The 26,918-nt window shown below is 56.3% G+C and overlaps 1 protein-coding gene across 1 annotated transcript; it reads left to right on the top strand.

Moving 5' to 3' along the window:
- Positions 1-26,047, top strand: ADAMTS15 (ADAM metallopeptidase with thrombospondin type 1 motif 15). Its single transcript, XM_057553954.1, has 8 exons — positions 1-1,334; positions 12,665-12,797; positions 13,866-14,033; positions 14,211-14,494; positions 19,599-19,776; positions 21,401-21,582; positions 21,684-21,859; positions 23,372-26,047. Exons 1-8 carry the CDS (start codon positions 378-380, stop codon positions 24,144-24,146), a joined length of 2,853 nt encoding a protein of 950 aa, XP_057409937.1. The 5' UTR covers positions 1-377; the 3' UTR covers positions 24,147-26,047.
- Positions 26,048-26,918: the final 871 nt, after the last annotated feature.

Genomic DNA, 26,918 nt, shown 5'->3' on the forward strand with positions numbered 1-26,918 from the left:
TCCAAAGAGGAGGGGGCCTTTAATAGGCTCGCCCAGCGCCTGGTTTGCGGCGCTGCGAGCGGAGCGGCTGCGGTTCGGAGGAGCGGCCGACACCTCCCTCCAGTTCTCGGCTGCAAATCTTCGTCCTTGCACTTGACAGCGATTGTACTTAAGCTCCCAGGGCGCGCTTTGCTTGGAAAGGCCAGGTAGGAGGCGCGAACTGCCCGGTGCACGCTCGCTGCTGGCGAGGAGTCTCCCTCCCCGGGCTCTCCTTTCTGGGAGCTGCGGGCGGTCCCAGGCGTCGGTGGTTCCGGTGTACGGGCTGCGAGGAGACGGTGCCGGCGGCCGGGGAGCCGGCCGAGCCCTTCCCAGAGCGCTGCTGTGCGCCGCCCGGCGCCATGCTTCTGCTGGGCATCTTAACGCTGGCTCTCGCCGGGGCACCCGCTGGCGGCTCGGAGCCAGAGCGAGAGGTGGTGGTCCCCATCCGACTGGACCCGGACATCAACGGCCGCCACTACTACTGGCGGGGTCCCCAGGACTCCGGGGACCAGGGACTCATTTTTCAGATCTCAGCATTTCAGGAGGACTTTTACCTACACCTGACGCCGGATGCTCAGTTCCTGGCGCCCGCCTTCGCCACTGAACATCTGGGCGTCCCCCTCCAGGGACTCATCGGGAGCTCTCCGGACTTGCGACGTTGCTTCTACTCTGGGGACGTGAATGCCGAGCCGGACTCGTTCGCCGCCCTGAGCCTGTGCGGGGGGCTACGCGGAGCCTTTGGCTACCGAGGCGCCGAGTACGTCATTAGCCCGCTGCCCAACGCCAGGGCGCCGGCGGCGCAGCGCAACGGCCAGCGCGCACACCTCCTGCAGCGCCGGGGCACCCCCGGCGGGCCTCCCGCAGGTCCCACGTCTCGCTGCGGGGTGGCCTCAAGCTGGAACCCCTCCATCCTGCGGGCCCTGGACCCTTACAAGCCTCCGCGGATCGGCTTAGGGGAGGGTCGCAGCCCGCGCAGGTCCGGGCGCGCCAAGCGCTTCGTGTCTATCCCGCGGTACGTGGAGACGCTGGTGGTGGCCGACGAGTCGATGGTCAAGTTCCACGGCGCGGACTTGGAGCATTATCTGCTGACGCTGCTGGCCACGGCGGCGCGGCTCTACCGCCATCCCAGTATCCTCAACCCCATCAACATCGTCGTGGTCAAGGTGCTGCTTCTCGGAGACCGCGACACGGGGCCCAAGGTCACGGGCAACGCGGCCTTGACGCTGCGCAACTTCTGCGCGTGGCAGAAGAAGTTGAACAAAGTGAGTGACAAGCACCCTGAGTACTGGGACACCGCCATCCTCTTCACCCGGCAGGTGAGTTGATTTGTCACCTCTGTGGACCCAGATAGCCCCCATTTTTGGGGGGGAGGTCACTGCCCTTAGCTCTCCAAATGCCCTCTGTGGCGCGCAATCACCTCCATCCCCCACCCCCGAGTTGAAATCTCGTTGATCTCTTCCGACTGCCACTCGGGATCTTCCGGGGAGAGCCGGCTCCTGGGCTCGGTGGAGCTCCGGCTCTAGTGCATCCGGATGCACGTGGGCGGTCAGAGGAACGCCTGCTCCTTCGGAAGGTGTAGGCCCGGCGCGGCCAATGAGCGCCTCCTGGATCCGGCGCCGAGGGGCCGGAACCCAGGAAGTTGCCGCCCCGGAGCCACAGTTTGTCTCCAAGGCAGACAGGAGGCGCTCTGAGGATGGTGTTGGCGAGGTCCGCCCCTACTGTAAGGGGGCGTCTAAGTCCTTTCGGACATATCCTTCCCAGGCTTCTTTTTTTCTGCTTGTGGAACTGGAAGTTGAGCGCCCGCTGCTTTTCTCGTGGGTAGCATGTCGTTACCCTCTATCTGTCCTGGGCCTGGGAAAGCTGGATTGGGATAGAGGGGCTCGTTTGGGATTTTTCCTGGGTTGCAGTGAAAGGACAGACTCAAGTACAGGCAACATTTCCGTCTTCCTTGCTGCTTCTCCTACACCCGTCTGTGCTGGGCCTGTCTCCTCTTTGAGGAGCTTCTGGTCCATTCAGGGCAGGCAAACGGTTCGAGGCTTGGAGTTTCAAGTGGAGCTTCACTTAGAGCCGAGTTGAGGACATCTCTTTCACTTTTCCCGTGTCCCTGTTGGTGGAGTGTGACCCCGGGCCCTGATGTAGGCTCTGGGCAGAGCGGGCAGGGCTGCTCATGACCCAGACTCACTGACACTTCCTATGACGGTGCTCGACTACGGGGCTCCAGCTTCTGGCCCTGGCAGTGCGGAAGTGGAGTGAGCTCAGGGCAGAGCATCTGGAGATCCCAGCTGCAGGGTTGGAAAGATACTGAGTCTTGGGATTAGAAAGACAGATCAAAAAAGCAGATCAGAAAAGCAGCTCTGCCTTTTGCTATGGATCTATTGAACATTTAGATTCGTAGATGTTGCAGTGACTGGGTGCTGTGTTTTTGGATTCTTGAAATTTCTCAGATACAGGAGACTGGGAGGAAGGAGAGCATCCATGTGACCTGCTGCTTCCTCTGATCTGGGGGGCTGTGGTTTGAATCTGTGCCAGGCTCTTGTTTTGTTGACATCATAACCACGGGCTTCTGGGGGTGGCAAGGAATCCTTGGGTACCTACGGGGCCCTGACTCTCCACCGTATCCAGAGGGACTGGCGCGCATGGGGCTGGAACAGGAGCTGAAGACGTCCACACTAACCCATTTGGCACAGCTGGGCCCTTCCTGGAGCTAAGCTTCCTCCTTTCCCAGCCTTCTCCTCCCACCACCTGGTTCCTCTAGGGAGGCCTTTGGCCCGAGGCCGTTTCCTTGCGCTCATTCTTCCAGCTGAGGTCTTTGGAGCCGTCACTGCCCAGCGCCTACAAGCACTGCCTGAGTCACGGGGAAGCCGCAAAGGAGGAGGCTTCAGCCTCTGCACACAGCCCAACTCGGCAGTCAGATGGCTGGGGAAAAAGCAAAGGCCAAGAACAGGATCTCTTAATGGGCAAAGCAGCTGTTGCCCCATCTGCTACCTGGGATGCCCCTGTGGAGGCCATTCACTGGTCTAAAGTAACAGACCTCCGTCTCTACTGCCTGGTGGTGAGGCTGACTATTGGAACCAGCCCTGGGAAGAGCACTCCTGCTGGGGATATGGGCCATGCCGTCAGAAGGATCCGCCTTTTGAAGAAGAAGCAATCAAACAGCGTGACAGCTTCTGTTTGTCAGCGGTGTGTGCCAGACCTCCCCTAGGGGGCTACGTTGACCATGCATAATGGGTACAAGATGTGTGGCCACTTGGGTCGGAAGCAGGGATGTGCATGGTGTGACTCTTAGAAGCTGTCTTTCCCTTAGGCGTGGAGAGGGCAAAGCCAGAGAGTGGGGAGGCTGTGTCGGCAGGCCCATTATGCCGGTATGTGCTTCATGCTTCAGAGCAAACGTCTCTCCTCCACCTCCCTGCCAGTACAGACCTCAGGGCCTGCTGCATTCTCAGAGCCTTAGGAACGGCTCATTCCTGAGCTCCCCGGGGAAGGTACAGTATGAGATGAGAACACCAGCGCGCAGCTGCTCTTTCTAGACGGAGGCCGACGTGGTCTCCAGGAACCTGGAGCCTCCTCTCTGCTCCAGTGCAAGAGGGACTTTTGTCTTACTCTGTAAGGGTGGGGAGGAATCCTTTACATCAGACGTGTGAGCGTCTCTGCTTAAACCCTATTTATTGGAATAGTGGTGTAATCAATGCTTTTTCAAACTAAAATTTGAAAAGAATAGATATAATTTGTTTGGATAAGACGTTTTTTACAAAGGTGCTTATTTTGTAAATTACCTTTTGTCTCTAAAGGACCTTGAGCTGACGGACACCGTTTTTTGTGTTGTTGTTATTGTTGTTTTTAATATTTATGTATTTATTTGGCTGCGCCGGGTCTTAGTTGCAGCACATGGAATCTTCGTGGCCGTGTCCGGGATCTTTACTTGCGGCATGTGGACTCTTAGTTGTGGCACGCAGGATCTAGTTCCCTGACCAGGGATCGAACCCGGGCCGCCTGCATTGGGAGTGTGGAGTCTTAACCACTGGACCTCCAGGGGAGTCCCTTTAGAGTCACCTATCTCTTGGTTGCCCCAGAGAAATTGGAAAAATGGCGATTGCCTCTTTCTGACTGCACTCCGGTTGTGTTTCTCACGGGGAGGAAGCAGTTAGGAAGGGGTCGGGCTTGGCCGGATGGTACCTCCTCCTGTGAGGAAGAGGTGAGAGCAGCTCCAGGGAGCTCCCGGTGCCAGGGTGCCCAGCAGAGAGCAGGAGGAGGGTAGGCCTGGCAGGCGTGGAGTTCCCCTCCAACGTCTCAGAGCTGCAGCGGTGGAAACAAGCCCGGGCCAGGCTGTGGGGAGCCTGCTGTCCCCTTGGCAGGAGGATGGAGGGATGTGAGGTATTGAAATCAAAACACTGGGAAGATGAGACCCAGGGAGGATCCTTTACTGTCCACAAAGGGGAAACAATGGATCCTACAGCAAGGATTTTGACAATTGGAGGAATTTCCTTAAAGATTCGGAATAAGTCCATTCCCATAGGAAGAGTGCACGTTGGATTCTGTAAAGTGATCAGCCTCCAGCTCATAACAGCAGGGTGAGGTCACATAGGGCTGGAACCAGGATCTGTGGAGAATGAGAGCCAGCCTTTCTGTGTGGACATTTATTTCTGAGAGGAGGAGTTTCTATGGCTTCTGCTGTGCTGGGCAGTGGTCCAGTGGGACCGCACTTCTCCGGGTCTTCTCTCTCTTTAGGTCTAGCGCCTCTGCTGTTTGGGCAACTTTGTGGTCCGCTGGCTTCCATTCATTTATCCATACATTCTCGTAACACTTATTGAGCATCTATTATTTCTGGTACTATCCCGGGCTGTGGAGCAACAGATACTCCTAAGATGTGGCCTCTGGCCTCCAGGAATTCACTGTGTGTCAGGGACCCCTGACAAGGAAACAACCCATTACAATGCGGTGTAAGTGCCCTGGCGAAGGCTCGGACCCTGTCTTCTGGAAGCCCAGAGGGGGGTCATTCTCTTTAACACTGGAGTCTGGAAGCTGAGGACAAGGGACAGACAGATGCTGGACCGAAGAAAAGGCAAGAAGGAAGGAGGTGGTGGTGATGGGACAGGAAGCTTGTTTTCTATTTTGCAGGAAGCCCTTCCTTCAGGCCACCTTCTGGTTGGCTATTTGTGACGTTTCCTCCATGGGACTGGCTGTTTTTTAGGATTCATAGTTTGTGGGTTTTTGTTTGCCTGCTTATTCCTTCATTTACTTGTTTTTCCTGTCGCGCTGAGTACCGTGCTTGCTGCTGCCTCATCCCCTTCTCGCCCCGATTTCTTCCGCGCTGTCTTCTTCCTCTTGTGGGGTCATCGAGGCAGGCTCTCTGTCATCGTTCTCTTCTCTTCCTCTCCTCACTCATGCTCTCACCTTTCCTCCTCTCACGTCCCAAGGCTGGCGCTTGTCTTCCCGCTCTGGCCTTGGGTTTTGTGGGGATGTATATGTATTCTACACTGTGCAGAAAGGATCAGCATTCTGGACCCTCATTTGAAACAGAGGCCAGTTCTTTCCATAATCAACTAGTTGCAGCATGGCAGTGAAATTTAGTGTTCTGACAAAAGAAATGCTAATGATAAAATAATAATATGGATTTTACACACATCTCCCAACACAATAAAAAGAATCATAATTTTGTCAGGATCTTTTAATTTTTTAAAAAAATATTTATGTATTTGGTGGCATTGAGTCTTAGTTGTGGCAGGCAACCTCCTTAGTTGCAGCTCGTGGGCTCCTTAGTTGTGGCATGTGAACTCTTAGTTGCACCATACATGTGGGATCTAGTTCCCTGACCAGAGATCAAACCCGGGCCCCCTGCACTGGGAGCATGGAATCTTAACCACTGCACCACCAGGGAAGTTGCCAGGATCTTTTAATTTTTTTTGATTTACCATGTTGTTTTAGTTTCAGGTGTACAGCAAAGTGATTCATGTGTGTATATATATATATATATATTCTTGTTCAGATAATTTTCCCTTATAGGTTATTACAAAATATTGAGTATCGTTCCCTATGCTGTATAGTAGGACCTTGTTGTTTATTTTATATATATACATATGTGTTATATGTTTATATATATATAAAAAACATATGTAAGTGTATATATGTTAATTCCAAACTCCTAATTTATCCCTCCCCCAACCCCTTCCCTCTTTGGTAACTGTAAGTTTGTTTTCTATGTCTGTGAGGTCTATTTCTGTTTTTGTAAATAAGTTCATTTGTATCATTCTGTTACATTCCACATATAAGTGATATCATATGATATTTGTCTTTCTCTGTCTGGCTTACTTCACTTAGTATGATAATCTCTAGATCCATTCATGTTGCTGCAAATGGTATGATTTCATTCTTTTTTATGGCTGAGTAATATACCATTGTATAAATATACCACATCTTCTTTATCCATTCATCTGTCGATAGACACTTAGGTTGCTTCCAGGTCTTGGCTATTGTAAATAGTGTTGCTATAACATTGGGGCGCATGTATCTTTCCGAATTAGAGTTTTTGTCTTTTGTGAGAAGCTTTTTTGAAGTCGGGTCTTGGAGGAAGATGTTAGCAGAGAGAGAGAGACAGCTGTAGATTTGGCATTTCATAGTTTGTAAATCTTTATCACTAAATGGAAACTCAACCCCACTCCTTCTGGGAGGCAGGAGGAAGAGAGATGATTCTCCCTGGCCTGTAGGGTGATAGTTCTTCTGCCTCGTTTCTTACTTACAGCAAATAAGCAAGCCGGAGTGATGGGGGAGGGTGGGGAGGAAGTTTGGAGGGAGGAATGTGCCCTGTAATCTTTTCTTTCTTTTTTTAAACGCTGGTTAGTCAGGAGGGCCAGCGAGGTTGGTTCCTCGGTAGGTCCTGCCCTTCCCCTGCCTTTCAACGTCTCTGTAGCTGTTGGCATCACATGGGGCCCTCACGCTCACCTTGCTGTGACACCTTGCCCGGGTCGCAGGGCGCAATGGAAAGAACACAGGCGTGGAGTCGGGCAGAGCTGAGTTGGGATCCTGGCACTTGCACTTTTAGCAACGACAGTGAGCGAATCAGCTGTTTGAACTACTCTCCCCTCATCTGTGAAACAAGGATAATGAAGATGACGAGGGTACCTGACTGGCAGGGCTGTTGACGGGACGAGCTACCGAGAGTTCCAGGACTGGTGCCGCTGATACCATCGCTGCCTTCGTCTCGCTCAGTATGTTTGCTGCTGTCCCGTCATCACCGATGGGTCCCTGGCCAGAGCTTAGGTTTCAGACGGCCCTGCTTCAAAGCATTCTGCCCCATCCCCCTGCAGGTATGCCCACCACTTCCTATTTGTGTGGAAACTCTGGGCTCCACAGTTGCCAGTCCCACTGATCTTCCGGGCAGGACCTCTCTACTTCTTTGTAGCGCCTCCGATGGGCCCATGCGTGTCGCCGTTGTTCAGTGTGTTCGCAGGAGGGAGGTGCTGATGCAGTGAAAGGACCACAGAGCTGAGTGCTCAGGTAGTTTCACCTCCCTTCCTGGGGACTGTTCATCCAACTTTTGAGGCTGCAGGGTTGGGAGAGGGAGCCTTGGGTTCTTTGGCATTTCATCTTGGCTCTTTACCATCAGGCTTTGCCCAGGAGGAGCCGGCAGACGGTGCACGGCAGGGCTGGGGTCAGTGTGTCTGTGCAGGTGTGGGGCTGGGAGTCTGGCGCAGACCCCGTTCCCAGAGCACTCGTGGCCTTTAATCCTGCCTTCCCCTCCCCCCGGGCCTCTCCGGCCTTTCCCCACCCGTGACCAGCCTGCGCTCTGGGGTCAGGGGGTCCGGAATGGACGACCTTGCCCTCTTGAGACCCCCCAGCCCCTTCGTTCTTTGGGAGCACGTGCCCTGGAAGTAGCATGAAAGGGTAGGGAGGGCCCAGCTCTGCTGATGCACTGCCTGGGTTCAGCCCTCCCTCGGCCCCTCCCTCCTAGTCTAACCTGGGCTTGCTGTTTGACCCTGGGCTGGTTACGCATCTTCTCCGGGTCTCATCTGTAGAACGGGGCCTGATAATGGCATCTCCTTCATAAAGCTGCTGTGAGGATTCTGTAAGCGAGGAGGTGAAGTGCTCAGAATAGCGTCTGTGCATGAAGGCCAGCTACTGTTGGACGTGGTACACACCCTTCCTTGAGGTGATGGCTTCTGGAGAAAGTTGTTTGGTCTTCCTGCAGTGAGGTTGCTCTGCTTCCTCAATGATGTAATTCTTGTTTGGTTTCGTCCATCTCTTGCTGGGATACCACTCTGTATATCTTGAGGTGTTTATATCCCAGTGGAACAGAATCTGCTGATAGAAGCTGCCTCTTCTTCCAGGCGTCCTGAGTCACACTGCCCAGGCACTGAACTGCTAGATTATTTTTCTTCTAGCAAAGCCACGCCCTCCTATCCTTGGAGATTACAAACAGAAGTGGATTCTGAGTTGGATGAAGAAATCCGGTGACGCCTGAGAGATTCAGCTGGGTAACAGGCTGTGGGGCAGTGTTAATACAAGTGCAGGGTGGTTTCACCAGTGATTAGGATACCCTAACTCGTGTGATGCCATCCAGACCAACGGCCCCTGCTGGCCTGGTGTCAAAAGGCACGGATGCGGACCCTGTTCTTTACGTCATAGCGGTGTGGCCTTGGGGGAGTGATCTTAGCTCACGCAGCCTCAGTTTCCTCGCCTGCAGAATGAGAGGGCGGCTCTGAAGTTCTGTGAGTGGAATTCCTGGAAGCTGTGGCGTGGCCGTGAACACGAGTGCTGGCTCGCACGCGTAGGAGTTCAGTGTGAGCAGAAAGTTGGCTCCATCGGAACACGTATCTTCTGCCACATTAAAAAAACGAATGTGCTTGATTTTTGTGGGTCTCCCTCTCTTCCTACCGTTGAACACGCGAGCATCTCAGCAGATGGCGGGGGAAGTGAGAGGAGGTGGAAGGAAGGCCATAAGGAAGGCAGCTGCCGGGGAGGTGTGGTGCGTATGTAGCGCACAATCTTGGTAAACGTGGGATAGGCCGCTGCGAGGTGTTATCCTTTTTTTTTTTTTTTTTTTTAAAGGATTTTCTTATTTATTTATTTATTTATTTATTTATTTTTGGCTGTGTTGGGTCTTCGGTTCGTGCGAGGGCTTTCTCCAGTTGCGGCAAGCGGGGGCCACTCTTCATCGCGGTGCGGGGACCGCTCTTCATCGCGGTGCGCGGGCCTCTCACTATCGCGGCCTCTCTTGTTGCGGAGCACAGGCTCCAGACGCGCAGGCTCAGTAATCGTGGCTCACGGCCCCAGTAGCTCCGCGGCATGTGGGATCTTCCCAGACCAGGGCTCGAACCCGTGTCCCCTGCATTAGCAGGCAGATTCTCAACCACTGCGCCACCAGGGAAGCCCTGTTATCCTTATTTATTGATTTGTTTCCAAAATGCGGCTCTAGTCCTAAATTATTTTTATAAAAAGAGACAATTAGAAAAGAATAATCCAGGAAGATTAAGTTCTTGGCCAAGATGATTCTTGGGTCATTTGGAAAGGCAGTTGCAGCTACAAGAAGAAATGGCAAATCACCAGAAATAGTGAGGGGCTGGGCTGGGCGGTGCCTACGCCCTCCAGGTGGAAGGAACCAGAACCGTTTCAGTTTCTGGAGACAAGTGCCTGAGCTGAAGAGGTTAAGGCAGCTTGAGTGCATCTGAGTTCGTTCCAGAAGGGTGGAGACACACAGGGCCACAAACGAGGCACCCTGGGACCCTGCACAGCCACCTGTGGGAGTTCAAAGCGTGGAGGCCCAGCGAGGTTCCACCTGAGTCCTGACTCGGGGCAAAGGGCCAGGCAGAGGGCCAGGCAGCACCTCTGACCCCACGCAGCTGGTCTTCCCACAGCGATGGGCTGGGTACTGCGGGACGGCTGCTCTCAGCTGCATCCGACCCGCGGGAAGTTTGCCGGCTCTTGCCTTGTTCCTCTTGTTTGATCCAGGGAAACTGGGATTTCTTGATGGAAAGAACGGGTTGCTCCTGGCCAGGAAGGGCCTGCAGCTGCATGTCTGCTTCAGAGAGAATCCACACTCCCCGAGAGGAAGGCGGCTTTTGGCTTTAAGGACCTCCTGACCACAGAGGCAGGCTGCCCCGTGGCCGCGGGACTCCGGCCTGAGCTCTCACTCTGCTCTAGCCTTTTCCGCTGAGCAGGGCAGGGGCTGGGCCTCTGAATCTCCATGTGGGTGACTTCACGTTTCTGTGACTCAGTTTTATCAACTACATAGCATGGGTCAGCAGACCAGATCAGCTTTAGGGTTCTTTCCATTCTACAAGCAGACCGTTCTGGGTGTTCCTTTTATAACCCAGAGGCCGGGGGTGGGGCGGGGCTGAGCACCCTGGGGTCGGGAAGAAGCAGAGGCTTCAGGTGCTGGGACCGTCTGGGTTTTAGCTGGGAACTGGCCCTTCCGCAGAGGAGGAGAACGAGGGGACAGGAGTGACTTGCCCGAAGGGACACACCTGCAGAGTGATGGGCCAGGACCAGACTCTGGGCTTCTTGGTGCTTGTTGCCGTGCCCTCTCGTACACAAGGCCAGTGCTGGGTGCACATGGTGGCCCGGGGACAGTGTGACATGCTCGTCCTGCAGGCTCTCCCTACGGCTGTGACCGCCAGGCTAGAACTTTCAGGGCGACCACCTTTGTGGGCTCCTGTGCTCTCGTGCCCCCCTCCCTCTGCCCCTGCACGAGCCTCCCTGCCTCCCTTCTGTCCTCCGCTCCCGGGCCGCTCCACCGACCCAGCCTGCTCCTCGGCGGCCACGCTCCCTCAACCACTGGCCAGGTGAGCCTCCCCCGCGCCAGCCCCCATGCGTCCTGACAGCAGGTGTTTTCTGGGTTTCAGAACTCTGGCGTAGGGAGAACTTTCTGGGGAGTGAGCCTTTGGAGAGGGAAGGGGACTTGGAAGAGGCCGGAATTCGAGGTCCCCCCGGGGCCTCCCAGAAGGGACAGAGGAGCCGTGAGCAAGTGCGGGACAGCCTTTTACCCGCCAGAGACTCGGGTGGCCTTGGGTTCAGTCTGATCGCCCTGGAAGCTCTCTGGCCAGAATCCCCGTGAACTCCTGCGGAGGTGTGACTATCACCTGACCGTGAGAAGCCAAGTCTGACTGCTCAGGCGGTAAACCTCTGAGCGCTTGGGATGACATTCTGCTGGTTTTCTGTGCTGTGACCACGTTTCCTCCTGTGTGCCCTTGCTCCCCTTACACGCCCTGGCTGCCCACCTTTTCCCCATGTCAGCACACGTGCACACACACATACACACACAGGCACACACACACCCCTAGGGAGACACACAGCTGAGGACAGCTCTCCGTGCCTGTTGTGTGAGCCCCTGGGCTCCCGGGGGAATCACCCGCAGTGCGTGGGCTCAGGAGACGCTGGGTAAACAGCTGCGATGAAGCGGACAGAGGGTGAGTGTCCAGCCCTCGGACCCTGACTGGGACTTGAGCTTCTCTGAGCTTCAGGGGACTCTGAAGAGGTGTCTGTGGAGGGTGACGGTGGCAGTCATGACTCTAGGGGATGCTGGAGGATTAACTAGCACTATGTGTGTCAGGTGCAGGCCCGGTGTCAGCATTTACTCAGTCACCACCGTGAGTAGCTGTGATCATGAGTCGCGGTCTCCACCGTCGCCAAATGGGTGTAATACTACCTCCGCCTCCTCAGCCTGTGGTGGGGATTACACGAGATGCTGCATGTCAACTTCGTGTAAACTGTCAAATGCCCTCCACGTTAAAGGCAGGGATGTGATGTAGAGAGTACCAGTGTCACCCGTTCAAAGTGTCTTCTCAGGAGGAGCAGAATGTGTACAGGTGTCTCTTCCTATTTCCAACTCTGGGCTCCGAAGGCACCTGGGTGCGTTGCTGGCCCATATGCTCCTGAGTCCTGCAAGATGTGCTCCCAGGAGACCCCTCCACATCCGTGAAGTGTATTCCGTCCGGGCTGCCAGAGGCTCTGGCCCCGCTGCAGGCTGTTTCAGTGCAAAAAGAGGGACCTTCCTGCTTAGGTCACGACTCGTGTAATGTATCTTCTTCGGAGCGGCCGTGGAGCCTGTGGTCCCCCAAGCCTCTGTGGCCAGTGGAGCTGGGTCTGTATCCGGGCTCGTCTCTGCCTCGTTGTGCCTACTCCCAGCCCGCGGAAGCCGGGCCTTGGGCAGGGCGGGCCCTTGGCCAGTGACCCTTTGGCTGAGAATCTGAGCTTAATTCATGGTGGTCCAAAGGCAGTCCCTCATCAAGGATCGAGGCTCCCAGAGCCGACCCTGGCTGGAGTTGTGCCGGCCTTCCACCCCCTCCTGCCCAGTGAGCCATGACCGGAACCTCAACCGGCTGGGGAGTCGCCGTTTTCAGGGCTGGAAGGCTGTGTCTATAGAAAGCAACGGTCCTTTCAGTGTAATCCTGTACCTCCTAATTTCCTCCCAGGGCCTCCCCGGGTAGGATTTGGGTCGCATCTTCTCAGCGAGACGCCGAGCTTCCCTCCTGAGGCTTTTTCCCTGCGTGCATTCCATGAATGACAGCCCTGCAGCCCCCTGGGCAAAGGGCCTGGCTGGGAAGTGCCGGGCCTGCTGGGGCCCGGAGCGGGGCGAGTGCCCCTCCTTCCCATCTGGTCCTTCTGTCACGTCTCTAACTTCTGGCCGGCTTCTGCTTCTCCCCAACCTGGGCAGGACCTGTGCGGGGCCACCACCTGTGACACGCTGGGCATGGCCGACGTGGGCACCATGTGCGACCCCAAGAGAAGCTGTTCTGTGATCGAGGACGACGGGCTTCCCTCGGCCTTCACCACCGCCCACGAGCTGGGTGAGGCGGGGGGCTCGTGGGGGAGGGAGGAGGGAGTGCCCTTCTGGGTTTGCACCGGGTGTTCTGGGCAGGGGTAGACGTCTATCTTTGCTCCCTTGGGCTCCTTCCTTAGGGTCAGAGTCGGCCTTGATGATGGCTCACTTTCCCGATCGCCCCAGCCCAGGTGGCCGGTGACACTGTGTCGGTCAGCGGTCAGAGTGTCTCATCAACTAGGGGCCAAGGGGAGAGTAGGTTCCCTACCGTGCTGTCCTCACTGAGCCCACAGCCGATGGGCAGGGCAGGACCTGTGAGATCATGCTCTCTCTGTTTTTTTTAATATAACAGCAATAAAACCCCAACATGATTTTTTTTTTTTTTTTTGGCGATATCCTTGCCTTGTTCTTTTTTATTTATTTATTTATTTATTTTTGGCTGTGTTGGGTCTTCGTTTCTGTGCGAGGGCTTTCTCCAGTTGCGGCAAGTGGGGGCCACTCTTCATCGCGGTGCGCGGGCCTCTTATTATCGTGGCCTCTCTTGTTGCGGAGCACAGGCTCCAGACGCGCAGGCTCAGTAGTTGTGGCTCACGGGCCTGGCTGCTCCGCGGCATGTGGGATCCTCCCAGACCAGGGCTCGAGCCCGTGTCCCCTGCATTAGCAGGCAGATTCTCAACCACTAGCGCCACCAGGGAAGCCCCCAACATGATTTTTTTTAAAAAATATTTATTTATTTATTTGGTTGTGCCGGGCCTTCGTTGTGGCAGATGGCTTCCTTAGTTGCGGCTCGTGGGCTCCTTAGTTGTAGCACGCAGGCTCCTTAGGTGTGGCACGCATGTGGGATCTTAGTTCCCTGACCAGGGACTGAACCTGCTCCCCCTGCATTGGGAGCGTGGAGTCTTATCCGCTGCGCCGACAGGGAAGTCCCCAGGAACATGATCTTGAGAACACTTGCAAAGCAATCTACCGTTAGGCAGAAATGACCCACCTGAAAGCCGTTGACCCAGGTCCTCTAGCTCCTGACCCCCACCCGCCCCTCGGGCTGCTCCACGCTCGCCCGCGTGCCGCCCTCTGAAGCCTCTCGCCTCCCCTGCAGGCCACGTGTTCAACATGCCCCACGACAACGTGAAGGTGTGCGAGGAGGTGTCCGGGAAGCTCCGGGGCAACCACATGATGTCCCCGACGCTCATCCAGATCGACCGCGCCAACCCCTGGTCGGCCTGCAGCGCCGCCATCGTCACCGACTTCCTGGACAGCGGGCACGGTAAGCGGGGCCCCGGGGAGGCGGGCTTGGCCCCGTCCCGTCTGTGCCCCGTGGCCCACGGCGTCTGACGGGGCCCATTCCGTTCCTCTGGCTTCATCCCTGCTCCCGTCGAGACCCTGCGCTGGCCACGGCCACCTTTCTGGCTCGCCCCTGATGAGCGCCCTCGGCCCCCTGCAGGCGACTGCCTTCTGGATGAGCCCAGCAAGCCCGTGTCCCTGCCCGAGGACCTGCCGGGTGCCAGCTACCCCCTGAGCCAGCAGTGCGAGCTGGCCTTCGGCCTGGGCTCCAAGCCCTGCCCCTACATGCAGCGCTGCAGCAAGCTGTGGTGCACGGGCAAGGCCAAGGGCCAGACGCTGTGCCAGACCCGCCACTTCCCCTGGGCCGACGGCACCAGCTGCGGGGACGGCAGCTCCTGCCTCAAGGGGGCCTGTGTGGAGAGACGCAGCCTCAGCGAGCACAGGGTGAGTGGGCTGGGGGGCGGGGGGAGGACTCCGGGGCCCTGCCCTGGGGACCAGCCCCGGCACACGCTGCTGTGTGGCCGTAACTGCATCTCACTGCTGCTCTGTGCCTCGATGGCCCTGGCTGCGGTCCTGGCCCCTTCTTGACTCCAAAACCGGAGAGAAAAGATGAGGCCGGTCAGAGAAACTGGTGAGGCCGTAGGCAGGTGAGGTGCTTTCCCAGGGGCAGCGGGCCCGGCCCTGAGCTGCACCCTGGGAGGAGCTCTGGAGCCCAACACCTGGAGCCCGACACCTGGAGCTCGGACTGGCTCACTGCCCGCTCCTTCCTTTCTGCCCTCAGCGGGTGTTTCATGGCCGGGGAGCCGTGGGCTCAAGATGAGCCGGGCTCAGAACGAGCCAGGCTCAGAACCCTATTTGTTACATCCGGAACCAAGCTTCAGTTTCTGTTGTGATTGGTCGTTTTTGAAGTTGAAACATAAATGAACAAAAGTTATTTTTTCCCAATAAATAGGAATAGCACCCAAACCGGAACAAATTCAGAATCCAAATATTCTCTGAATATAATAAAAACTTTATTTTCTCCAGATCTTGGGTTGGGATAGCAAAGGGATTTGCACTTTTCCACCAAAAGGAATGAGAAAGAGGCCCACCTTCTCCCTTGATCCTGGCGGGGATTGTCAAGCCCTCTCCTGCCCCTGCCTTGGCCACGGGACGGCTTGCCTTGGGGTTTTATGTACTCAGAGGCCATGGATCAATAATAAAAAAACATTCACCAAGCACTTTATCCATTGCCCTGAGATGGGCATGGTACAGAATTATGTAGAATCTTCTGTGTTCTGGGAATATACATTTAATTAAAGCTTCATTTGTTCATTAGGCAACCACCCACTCTATTCAGGGATCTGGGTAAAGTACTGTGGTGGTCAGAAAAACGAATGAAACATGGGCCATGTCAGAGAGGGCTCACAGTCTGGTGGGGAAGCTAGAAATGTAACTGTAATCCAAGATGCAGAGGGGTGTGTGCTGTGTGTTGAGACAGAGTGCGAGAACATGTCGTGGAGAACAGGGATGAGAGATTAACGATGATTAGAAGGGCCTGAAAAAGCCTTGATGAGGAGGTTGGATTTGAAGAGAGCCTCGAGGGATGAGTAGGGTCTCAACAGGCAGAGCTGGAGCAGAGTCTGGGAGGTGGGCTGAGCTGGAGGCTTGAGTGGATGAGCACTCCATTGGAGGCATCTTTGGGAGGGTGGTTTGCTACTAGCCCCTAGTTGCCTTGACCACCAGCCTGATGCATTGAGGCTGGAAGGTCCTGAGGACAGGCCAGTCACTGTCAGTTCCTTCTCTTGGGAAGATGAGTCGGAGGATAAAGAGATTGGTCAGGGGGATACTGGATACAGGAAATGTGATGGGAGAAGCTCTCTGGACCTCTCAATCCATCAGGAGCCAAATCCACTCTATCCTCAACCTTCTTTCTGAGCGAACTGCCCCTCCTCCACCCTGGCCCTTTAGGGAGGACACTGCCTTCATCAGCCAAGGTCAAAGCACAAAGCTTGTCCTATTAATCACCCCAGAGATCTCATTTCAGGGGTCCCACTCTGTCCACTGAAGCCCTATTTTCCCAGCTCACTCCCTCCAGTTTTGGGACTCCAGCAATTCTTCAATCCCATCTGACCTACCGTCCCTTGATCCGACATCTTTCCATCGTCCCTCAGGCTTCTCAGGCCCTCACCAGCCTCTTATTGAGCTGAGACACGGTGGTCCATTGTTGGAAGCACTGCTTCACGTACACTCCTCTGCCCCCGTCCCCACTCATCGTACCCACTGGGCTAAGCCACCACGCTGGTGGCATCCGACCCCCTCACCTTCTCAGTGGTGCCAGCGTAGGTGAGCACGGCCGGAGGAGCACACGCAGCCCTGCTCGCTGGCCTCAGCTTAAATCAATGACCTGGACGCTGCGGCGGGCCTGTCCTGCTGCTCAGGGGTCACGTCACGTTTTATTTCCTGAGTTCTCACTCTCCCAACCACCTAAGCTGTTACTTCACACCTTCACTTCTCTCTTCCATGACCAGCTCTTTCTTCCTCATTTTTCACTTTTGCCAGTGACCTTTCTTCCTCTTTCCCTAAGAAAAACGAAGCATTTAAGTTATCAGACGTGAACTGCCACCAGCTCCCAGCACCGCATCCGCCGTCGGACCTGCCTCTGCGCCCATGGCGCTGCCTTTCCTCCTGCACAGCGGACGAGCTGCCCACACGCTCACCTGAGGCCAGGCTTTGTGCTTTGTGCTCCGATGCTCTCCTCTCCCGTCTCTTCAAGGAAAGCACCCTGTCAATCTCCGCTCTCTCTCCTGCAGCATTGGATTGTCCCCTGTTGAGTCGGGTCGTTCCTAACAGGATGCACGCTGTAGTTTCTTCCACCTCAAACTAAACTTCTCACGATCCCTCCTGTTCTCATGTATCACAGTCTCTCTCCTTGACTCCCTTCTACAACAAAGTTCCTTGAAAGAGTTGTATGAACCGGCTCTCACCAATGCCTGTCTTGCCACTTTTCTCTGGAGCCCATTCCAAACAGGCTTTCAGTCCTCCTGTTTCTCTGAAGTAACTCTTCTTAAGGTCATCAACGACCTGCACGTTGCTGGTCGGTGATTCTTGCCTGACCTGCGAGCAGCATTTGACCCGGCCATGGCTCTCTGCCCTGAGGACACAGCCTCACCCGCCTCGGTTTCCCTCCTCCCCCCTGGCTGCCCCTTCGCCACACTCCTGTTTCCCAGCGCTGGGGTGGGTGCTGCAGAGCTCGGTCCTCGCCCCCATCAAGATCCACGCCACCCTCTGAGGTGGTTCATCTAGATCACTGGCTGTAGACACCATTTACATTTACATGTTGAAGACTCCCAAGTTTGCTGCCCAGACCTCTCTCCTGGACACTGCCTGTCTCCCTGGATCTCCATCTCCCCATCTGGATAACTGATGACTGTCCTAAATACGACATTTGTAAAAGGCAGCTCCTCGTCACCACCCCGAACCTGCTCTGGCGTCTTCCAGGTGCTCAGGCCAACGCCTCTTTGCCCCAGACTCGTGTCCAGCAATCGCTGTGGACTGTCTTCAAAATCGATGTGGACTGTCTTCAAAATCGATGCAGAGCCTAACCATTTCTCACCATCTCCTCTGCTGTCACCCCCTCCCCGCCACCGCCCCCTGCCCCGTGGATTATCACCCCTGCTCCCTAACCGGTCCCCCTGCTTCTGACCTTACTCCTTACACACGGTTCCCTCCAGAGCAGCCAGAGGGATCCTTTGAAATGCAAGCCAGGTCCTGCCACTTCTCTGCACGGACCTTTCAGGGCTTTCACTCCTCGCTCAGACCCAGTGAGTCCCGTCTCTGTGTTCAGCCCCTGCCCTTCCCGCTCCCTCCTCGAGGTCTTTGCGCTGGGTCGCTCTTTCCCTAATATCGACATGCTTCACTCCCATACTTCCTTCAGGCCTCTGTACAAATGTCGCCTCAGCGGTGAGGCCTCCATGCCCCCCTGTAACACAGGGCAGCCCACCTCGCCAGGGCCCTCCCCATCTCCCGCTCCCAGCACCTGCTTTAACCCCACCTGACACTATGTGCACAGGCTTATTTTTATGGTCTGTCTTCCCCGCTGGGATGCAGTTGCTTCAAAGGCAGGGGTTTGCTGCACATGGTGCCAGGCTTGTGGTAGGAATTCAACAAATGTTTGGCAAATGAGTGACTGAGTGGCACATGGCAGGAGTGTTTCCCGTAGGAATGGGTAGGAAGAAGTGATGCCAGGTACAAGAAAACATAGCATCGTCTCAGAAGCCACAGGAGCAAAGTTAAATATTGAAGATTGGGGACCACGGGCCTGGGCACGGACTCTTTCATTCTTTAGGGGGGTCACTGCTGACCTTTGAGAGGGGACACTGCTGACCTTCGAGAGGGGTCACTGCTGACCTTTGAGAGAGCAGCTCCCGTGGTGCGATGGGGACAGAGCCCGTACTGCAAGGCACGGAGGAGGCAGCAGGTAGAAAGAGCAGGTGCGGCTGACTCTGGGGAAGGGAAGGCATGAATGAGGTGGGCTATGGTTTGAGGAGAAAGCAGGGTTCAGGGAAAGTGTTCTTCCTCAGGATGAAACTCTGAGCATCTACCTAAGTTAAGGTATCTGTCTTACCTGCAGCCGGTTCCCGACTGGCTCCGAGCAGGTTTGCGGCTTTCGGTGACCTGTGACAGCCTCTCCACCAGCCTCGTACACCTGGGCCCTGTTGCCCAACTCGTGTGTATTCAGGGCTGAGAACTGGCTAAGAAAAACATAATGAAGACTATAAATTTTCTCTCCCTTCTCCACCCTCTTGAAAAGTAAAACAACACTGCATAATTCACCCCAAAGCCAAACAGAGTTTCAGGATTGCTCAATAGTCTCCTATCTTTATCTCCTCTCAGCACAAACATTATATCTGCTTGTAGTGAAACTTTCTCAAATTTAACCCCGGATTGAGGTGAAGACCAGTCTGGCTTGGTGAAAAGTCTGAATTACGGAAACCTTACAAATAAAAATATTCAGATATCTATGGCGACACGGTTTACTGGCCACCCTTTAGACTCAGAGACTTTTGTAAGGACACTAACGGCACAGAAAGAGAAACCCTGAGCTCCCTCGCGGTGGTAAGCGCGGAGCTAGGAAATTTCACACACGCTGCATCATTTAAATCTTCCATCTGACCTCACACCCGAGGTCGATGTGCTGGCCCCATTTTTGCACACGAAGCACCTGAAACTTAAGGAAGTTTCTCTGCTTGCTCAAGACCACCCACGTGGCGAGGGCAGAGGCCCGGGTGGAACTTGCCTGCCTGACTCCACAGCCAGGAGCCCTGTCCTGCACGCGGCCTCGTGTGTAACTGGGAGCAGTGGGCACTCGCTAATCAACGGGCTGAAGTGTCGTGTGCGTCCCAGGCACAGGATCATTTGCTGCTCATTCTCTCCCTCGTGGCACAAAGTGGGTTTCGTTCCGGTGGGATGGCACGGTGGAGGCTGTCCCCGAGGGGCTCCCGTGCAGGCTCAGCGTGTGGGTGCGGTGCCCCGACCCCGCAGGGACATAACAGACCCTTCCTCACAGGTGGACGGCTCCTGGGCCAAGTGGGAGCCCTATGGGCCCTGCTCGCGCACCTGCGGCGGGGGCGTGCAGCTGGCGCGGAGGCAGTGCAGCAGCCCCGCCCCCGCCAACGGCGGCAAGTACTGCGAGGGAGTGAGGGTGAAATACCGCTCCTGCAGCCTGGAGTCCTGCCCCAGCTCAGGTGAGCGGGGGCGGCCGCGGCCGGGCTGGGAGGTGGGCCGGAGGCCACAGAGCTCCTGCAGTCGAGATTCTCACTCCCAGGGCACAGTCCGGACGTGCAGATGTGCAGAATCCTTGGGATCATTTCTTGGCCTCGCCACCTTTGCCAGGGCTGTTTTCCTCTGATGCTGAGGCTGGGAGTCTAGATGGCCCAAGGGGACAGGATACTAGAACCCTCTTAGTTAAGCACAGATAAGCCCATCTTCATAAGCAGAAGTTTTTTTTTTTTTTTTTTTAAATAGGTTAGCTTTTAATTTGTTTTCTGAGGATAATCCTATGCAATAACAATAGCAGAAAGGAAGTAACATGGTTTAGAAAAAAAAGGAACTGTTACATATCCCTTGTTTGACTTTCCTATAGACCACGATCAGCTGTCTGTAATTTGCTGGGATAAAAGTAAATTACATCTTTTCCACATTCTCAGTTTCTTGCTATTTTTAATGAGATTGGAATAGGTACAGCCCAGTTTCAAACTCAGACACCATTCTTACTTGTATACAAGCAGGAATTCTTTCTTTCCTCCCTCCCTCCCTCCCTCTTTTTTTCTTTCTGGCTGCGTTGGGTCTTCATTGCTGTGCACGGGCTTTCTCTAGTTGCATCGAATGGGGGCTGCTCTTTGTTCCAGTGTGCGGGCTTCTCACTGCAGTGGCTTCTCTTGCTGCAGACTCTAGGCCCACGGGCTTCAGTAGTTGTGGCACGCAGGCTCAGTAGTTGTGGCGCACGGGCTTAGCTGCTCCGCGGCATGTGGGATCTTCCCGGACCAGGGCTTGAACCTGTGTCCCCTGCATTGGCAGGTGGATTCTTAACCACTGAGCCACCAGGGAAGTCCAAGCAGGAATTCTTTATCCAAGCCTCATGAACTTGGGTGGGAGGAAAATGACATCTCTATATTTACTAACCTTTTAATCTAAAATTTAGTATTTCCTTCAGTTAGAAATGTAGTAGTTTGTACTAACCTTTCCACCCAAAATTTAGTGTTTCTCTTAATTAGGCAACAAACTACAATGCTAGTCACAGTACCTGTGGCTCTGCCACTAGAAATCACGGGCATTTTCATATATTGCATATTTTCAGTTGTTGCAGATTTTCCTTCAAATGGCCTTTGTGCTCATCACTACCTCACGATTACAGTGGGTTTTTGACTCATTATTGGATCTTGCTATTTAATAGGTTAACAAGGAAGCACATAAATCACAAATACGTTTCAAAATATATTGATAGCTGTATATAAATATAATTGGTATTCTTTGTCATCTGTCTATGTATTTTATGCATTTAAGAACGTTCTGAAAGCAGTTTCAATAGACTGCTGGGGGGTTCTATTTAGGATTCCGGTTAGAGGGAATTTAAGGCCAGACCACTGGGAGAGGTGGCACATTGCCTGCGGGATGCGTTACCATCTGTATCCTGCATCCTTTGGTCCCCGCCTGCCTTGGGCCTTTGAGCTGGGGTGGCTTCAGTGATGAGGACCACTCGGCGGCGGGTGAGGAGAAGCTGTTTAGAGCCGGGGGAGGCTGAGCGCCCCTGAGGGGCGTCTCTCCTTCGCCCCTCCCTTTAGCTTCTTGCATGTGCTTCCCCCTCCCCAGCCTCTGGCAAGAGCTTCCGGGAGGAGCAGTGCCAGGCCTTCAACGGCTACAACCACAGCACCAACCGGCTCACCCTGGCCGTGGCCTGGGTGCCCAAGTACTCGGGCGTCTCCCCACGGGACAAGTGCAAGCTCATCTGCCGAGCCAACGGCACCGGTTACTTCTACGTGCTGGCACCGAAGGTGGGTGAGCCTGGGCAGGGGACCAGGGCAGGGGCAAGGTCTGGGGGAGCATCAGGCAGAGTTGCCCCCGCTCCTCTTCTCCCCTTCCTGGGCCACTGCAGGTGGTGGACGGCACACTGTGTACCCCTGACTCCACCTCGGTCTGCGTCCAAGGCAAGTGCATCAAGGCTGGCTGCGACGGGAACCTGGGCTCCAAGAAGAAGTTCGACAAATGTGGGGTGTGCGGGGGAGACAATAAGAGCTGTAAGAAGGTGTCAGGACTCTTCACCAAGCCCATGTGAGTTCTGGGCCCTGGGGGGTGGGGGGAGGGAAGGAGGGCAATTCCCGTGCAATTGCCCCCAGGTGTCGGAAGCTTGGGTTAGATGGAGTAAGTGTCAAATCCCAGCCAGTACCCTTGCTGCAGAGGCCACTCATGCTCGGCTACAAGTATGATGTTCATTCATTCATTCATCCAACAAAGATGAAGGCTTGACTAGGATGCCACTTAGCTGGAGATGATATTCAGGCATTTGGCAGAGTTGTTAGGGTCTGTCTAGAATTCTAGAGTGAGACTGACCTGTGTTCAAGTCCCAGTTCCCCATTTTCTGGATGACGCTGGGCAAGTGACACAATCTCTAGAATTCTAGATTTCCCCACTTGTAAAGTGAGTACGATGCTAATATATTTCATGTCCTGCTATTGTGAGGATTAGGGAGTTTATTCAAGTAACATGCTTAGCATAGTACCTGCTGCATAATAAATGCTCACTAAATGTTCATGATGATGATAACAAAACATACCTGGGGACAGATGTGACAGCCTCCCCCTTTTCTGAGCCTGAGGCCCTGGCCTTGGGGACAGGATTAAGCTGAGAATGGCACTAAACTGCAGGGAGACGGCGGAGTGAACGGCTGGGACTGAGGGAGCTCCCTCCTGGGAGATGGGTGCCCAGATCAGCTGAGGAAATGTCTCTGCTGAGCCTGGGCTCCTGTCTTTCTGAGGTCCAGCACGTTCCCTTTATTTTCAGGGGGCTATGCTCCTTGCAAAGTCCCGACCCAAGCTCTGGAAGAAGCAGGGGCAAGCAGAGTCCCTGCTGTCTCTGTTGAGGGGTGTGCTTGGCTCTGAGGACTTGGGGGTCCAGGTGCCAGTGGCAGTAAGGCCTCGATGGCTGTCCAGGAGCCTCGCCCGCCCCCTGGTCACAGTGCCCTCTGCCGAGCCCGGGGTGCAACCTCTCTGGCCACTCGGGTGCTGCAGGCGGGTGGTGTTGCAGGCTGGCCCTCAGGGGCCCGCAAGGGAGACCGGGCTGGGAATTAAAGGTAGATCCCCGGACTCTCTTCACAGGCTAAATGGCAGGTGTCCCTTTCATAGACTAGTGGAGTGGGAAGGAGCTGAGGCATCATCTCTTTTAACCTGATCATTGCGTAGATGAGGCCCCTGGAGCCCAGAGAGGCTGATTTGCTTGAAGTCATCAGGGAGCTGGCGCCCGAGCCAAGGCTTGGTGTAGGTCCCTGCCTCCAGGGTGTGTACCTCCCGGCATCAGCCCCAGCTCTGGCCCCTCCCATCCTCCTCGCCCTTCCTCTCCGCTCCCTCTGGAGGCGACAGGTGCAGCCAGCGTATCGAGGGGGCTGGCCGATGTGCCGACAGCCTCCCCACCTCTCGGTTTGTGAGACCCATGGACTGGGCCAGGCCCTGTACCCTGCCACCTGCGTGACCTGCCCGGGGTGTGGGAAGGGGAACCCGTCTCGGCGTCGGAGGGCAGCGAGGTCCTCCTGCAGGCATCGGTCTAACGCTTAGTCTTCTGCCGCCGCAGGCACGGCTACAATTTCGTGGTCGCCATCCCGGCGGGCGCCTCCAGCATCGACATCCGCCAGCGCGGCTACAAAGGGCTGATCGGAGACGACAACTACCTGGCCCTGAAGAACAGCCAAGGCAAGTACCTGCTCAACGGGCACTTCGTGGTGTCGGCCGTGGAGCGGGACCTGGTGGTGAAGGGCAGCGTGCTGCGCTACAGCGGCACGGGCACCGCCGTGGAGAGCCTGCAGGCCTCGCGGCCCATCCTGGAGCCCCTGACCGTGGAGGTGCTCTCCGTGGGGAAGATGACGCCGCCCCGGGTCCGCTACTCCTTCTACCTGCCCAAGGAGCCCCGGGAGGACCGGGCCCCGCCGCCCCCGGGCCCCCGGGCCCCCTCCGTGCTCCACAACAGCGTCCTCAGCCTCTCCAATCAGGTGGAGCAGCCGGACGCCCGGCCCCCCGCGCGCTGGGTGGCGGGCAGCTGGGGGCCGTGCTCGGCCAGCTGCGGGGGCGGCCTGCAGCGGCGGCCCGTGGACTGTCGCGGGCCCCCCGGGCAGCGCGGGGCATCCGCCTGCGACGCCGCCCACCGGCCGGCGGACGCGCGCGCCTGTGGGGAGCCCTGCCCGGCCTGGGAGCTGGGCGCCTGGTCCCCCTGCTCCAAGAGCTGCGGCCGGGGCTTCAAGAGGCGTCCGCTCAAGTGCGTGGGCCACGGAGGGCGGCTGCTGGCCCGGGACCGGTGCAACCTGCGCCGGAAGCCCCAGGAGCTGGACTTCTGCGTCCTGAGGCCGTGCTGAGCGGAGCGCTCCGCCTCCTCACTCTCCAGCCCCTCGCGCTGCTGCCTCCGGGGCGGCCACGGGCAGAGGGCAGTGGCCGGGGCCCAAGCCACGAGGTCACCCACATCCAGGGACAAGGACCTGGGCGGGGAACCTGTCACTAAGGCACAGTCTACCTCACGCCCGGCTCCTCCGGGGCCAGCCTCGGGGTGAGGCTGAGAGGTGCTTGGAGCTGGGCAGGAGGCACCGGGCCCCGTCTCCCAGGGACCTGGAGGATGGGCGCCTCCCCGCAGAACTTCAGGGACCTTGGCCCCCGTCAGGGAGGCCGCAGGCTGCTGGAAGAGCCAAGGCCCGGCAGCTTGGCAACTTCAGGGGGCCCCAGGGCTCTGAGCCGTCTCTGAACAAGGCAGGTTTTTATGGTGCTTTCAGCCACTTTCTTTTCTGACCGATGTGGACTGAACAGTGAAAACTGGCCGGGGGTGGGCAGAGCTGAGGGGCAGGGGGCAGGTATAACTGGAGCCTGGGCCGCTCCATTTGGGATGAGGCGTGTGGGGGACAGTCCCAAGTTCCTCATCTTCCTTCCACCCTCGGCCGTCCCTTAAAGGGTCACCTCCTCTCCCTGTGTCGTCCGGTCTTCAGACTAGTGGGAGGGCTTCCGCATAGGTGTCCTCTGAGGCTTTGCAGGTGGAGGTAGGCGGTCAGTAAGGAGACTGTTGTCTTCTTCAAGAGGGATCCGACCATCAGAAAAAAAGATGCTGGGGTGATGGATTCTGTGCCCGAAGCAGGGAGTTTGAGGAGAGATCTAGAGGGTTCTGCTGTCACTGGGGCTGGGTCTGAGCTTTGCAGGAATGTCGCCCTAGGATGGGGAGGAGGGGGCCCCAGTTCTGATGGCTTCTTCCTCCAGGGAGCCAGATATAAATAAGGCTGTTACCTTAACCCAGCATTGCCACAGTCCTGACCCCACGAGGGGGACGTGGGACATGCCCAGAAGGGCCAGGTGCTGAACAAACAAGTGGGCACATCATCCAGACAGCTACGTGCGGTCTTGCCCGGGGTCTGTCACGTTGCATCGCAGGCTGTAGTTTCTGCAGTTGGATAGCGGGGTTCACTGTTTGCTACCTCAGGCTCTGCTCTCTGGGAACCCACCCTTGTCCCTCCCTGGGGCAGTGGGGACCCTGGTGCTTCCAGCAACCCCGGCTGTCATCCCCTGTAGACTGAGCTGCCCACACACAGAGATGAGCTTGGGTGCATGCTTCCTGCTCCCCACAGCCCGGCCACCCCCCGGGCCTCCAAATGCGATGACAGGGTCTCTCTCTTCAGGTGCCATGGGGACAGGTTTCAGGAGACACCAGGAATCACTTAGCTGACCCAGGGGCCCTTGGCAGCTACCAGTAGGAACTGCCGGAGACTTGTCTATCTCGGAGACACGGTAGCGGAGCGGAAACCGGATGTTTCCTACAGCTCCAAGGGGGACGATGTTTTGGAGTTAGGGATTCTTTGGCCACGCAGGGTATTTCTTGAGGGTGCAGCTGCCCCAGCACGAAGACGGGAGATTCTGCCTCTGAGAGCAGGTAGTGAGTCCTGGACCTCGGTGAGGTGACAGCACAGCACTGCCTTCCCTGGGAAAGGCAGTCAGTCCTTTTATTTGGTTTCCCCTGATAGAATCCACAAACCAGCCGACCAGCCGGGTGAGCCTGGGATGGTGTTCTAATCCCAGTCTGACCCTGGCTGAGCCCTGAACAAGTTCCCGCGGGGGGCGAAGGGCAGGAGGGTCTCGGAGGCTGGGCTGCAGCCACCCTTGAAGAAGGGAGCGAGGAGGAACCCCCCTCCCTGCGCGAGCGAACAGCGGGGCTGCAGGGCACAGGTGGACCCCCGCTGGCTGACGACAGCACCGCACCCTGTGCTGGGTGCAGCCCTCCTCGTTGGGGAGAGGGTGGCGCGGGGGCGTGCGGAAGGGGCGGGGACCGGGTGGGTGGGAAGGGGGGTGCCGTCACTGGGGGCGCCTGGCCCCCAGGAGAGCGGCTTGACGGATCGTTTCCAGGAGGGACAGCTAACCTTGTTCCTGAAGTAAGCTGGGTCTCAGCGCTCTTTTCTGTCGTGATGTTTTCCTTTTACCTATTTTTTTCCTTTTTAAAAGAAGTACGAGCAAGACAACTTGGGAGGTGTGTCTTGTCTGGGACCATTTCACTAATCCAACCATACTCTCCAAGGCTGAGCAGAGACAAGCCTCAAGGCACAGGTTTCTGGTGATGGAGAAAAAGTTAAGGTGGTCTCTCATGTCTGTGGAAGAAGAGGAACATTCTGGGGCTGCAGCAACCTCTTCCGAGGGGTGTGGACCAGTAAGGGTCTGGGCTCAGGAGCCCCTGCCTCCTCTGCCCGTTGTGTGCACTGATTGGAGGATCTCAACCTCGTGGGCCTCGCCATGCTGGAGCAGGGGCAGGGGAGCCGAGGACGGGAGGAGGGACCCGAGTGCCCCCAGCCTGGGCACTGGCTCCCGAAGGCACTACACACTGTCGTTTACCGAGACCCCCTTGTGTTTGGTTCTTTTGCATTCCGTGTGTGTACTGCAGAAGGATGGAAGGACCTGGGTACTGGCTGGGCTCTGTATACTGTGTATACGTGGGAGCTGGCCGCTGCGGGGACAACGGCCTGCTCCCAATAAAGTTGTATTTAAGACCCGTGTCCTGCCTCTGTGACTTCATCTCATCCACACACACCTTCCCCAGATCTACTGAGCACCCACCATCCGCCAGCCTGTGGGTCCCTGTCTCGCGCAGCACCCAGGCTGGCAAA

The sequence above is a fragment of the Balaenoptera acutorostrata genome, chromosome 9 (assembly GCF_949987535.1).
Source record: "Balaenoptera acutorostrata chromosome 9, mBalAcu1.1, whole genome shotgun sequence".
Lineage (NCBI taxonomy): Eukaryota > Metazoa > Chordata > Mammalia > Artiodactyla > Balaenopteridae > Balaenoptera > Balaenoptera acutorostrata.

What these genes read in the sequence shown, in the direction of transcription:
- ADAMTS15 (XM_057553954.1), top strand. Translation starts at nt 378, where the DNA reads ATGCTTCTGCTGGGCATCTTAACGCTGGCTCTCGCCGGGGCACCCGCT. An exon ending in CACCACCGCCCACGAGCTGG is followed by an intron (nt 12,798 to 13,865) that starts GTGAGGCGGGGG and finishes CCTCCCCTGCAG; the next exon opens with GCCACGTGTTCAACATGCCC. An exon ending in GCAGCCTCAGCGAGCACAGG is followed by an intron (nt 14,495 to 19,598) that starts GTGAGTGGGCTG and finishes CCTTCCTCACAG; the next exon opens with GTGGACGGCTCCTGGGCCAA.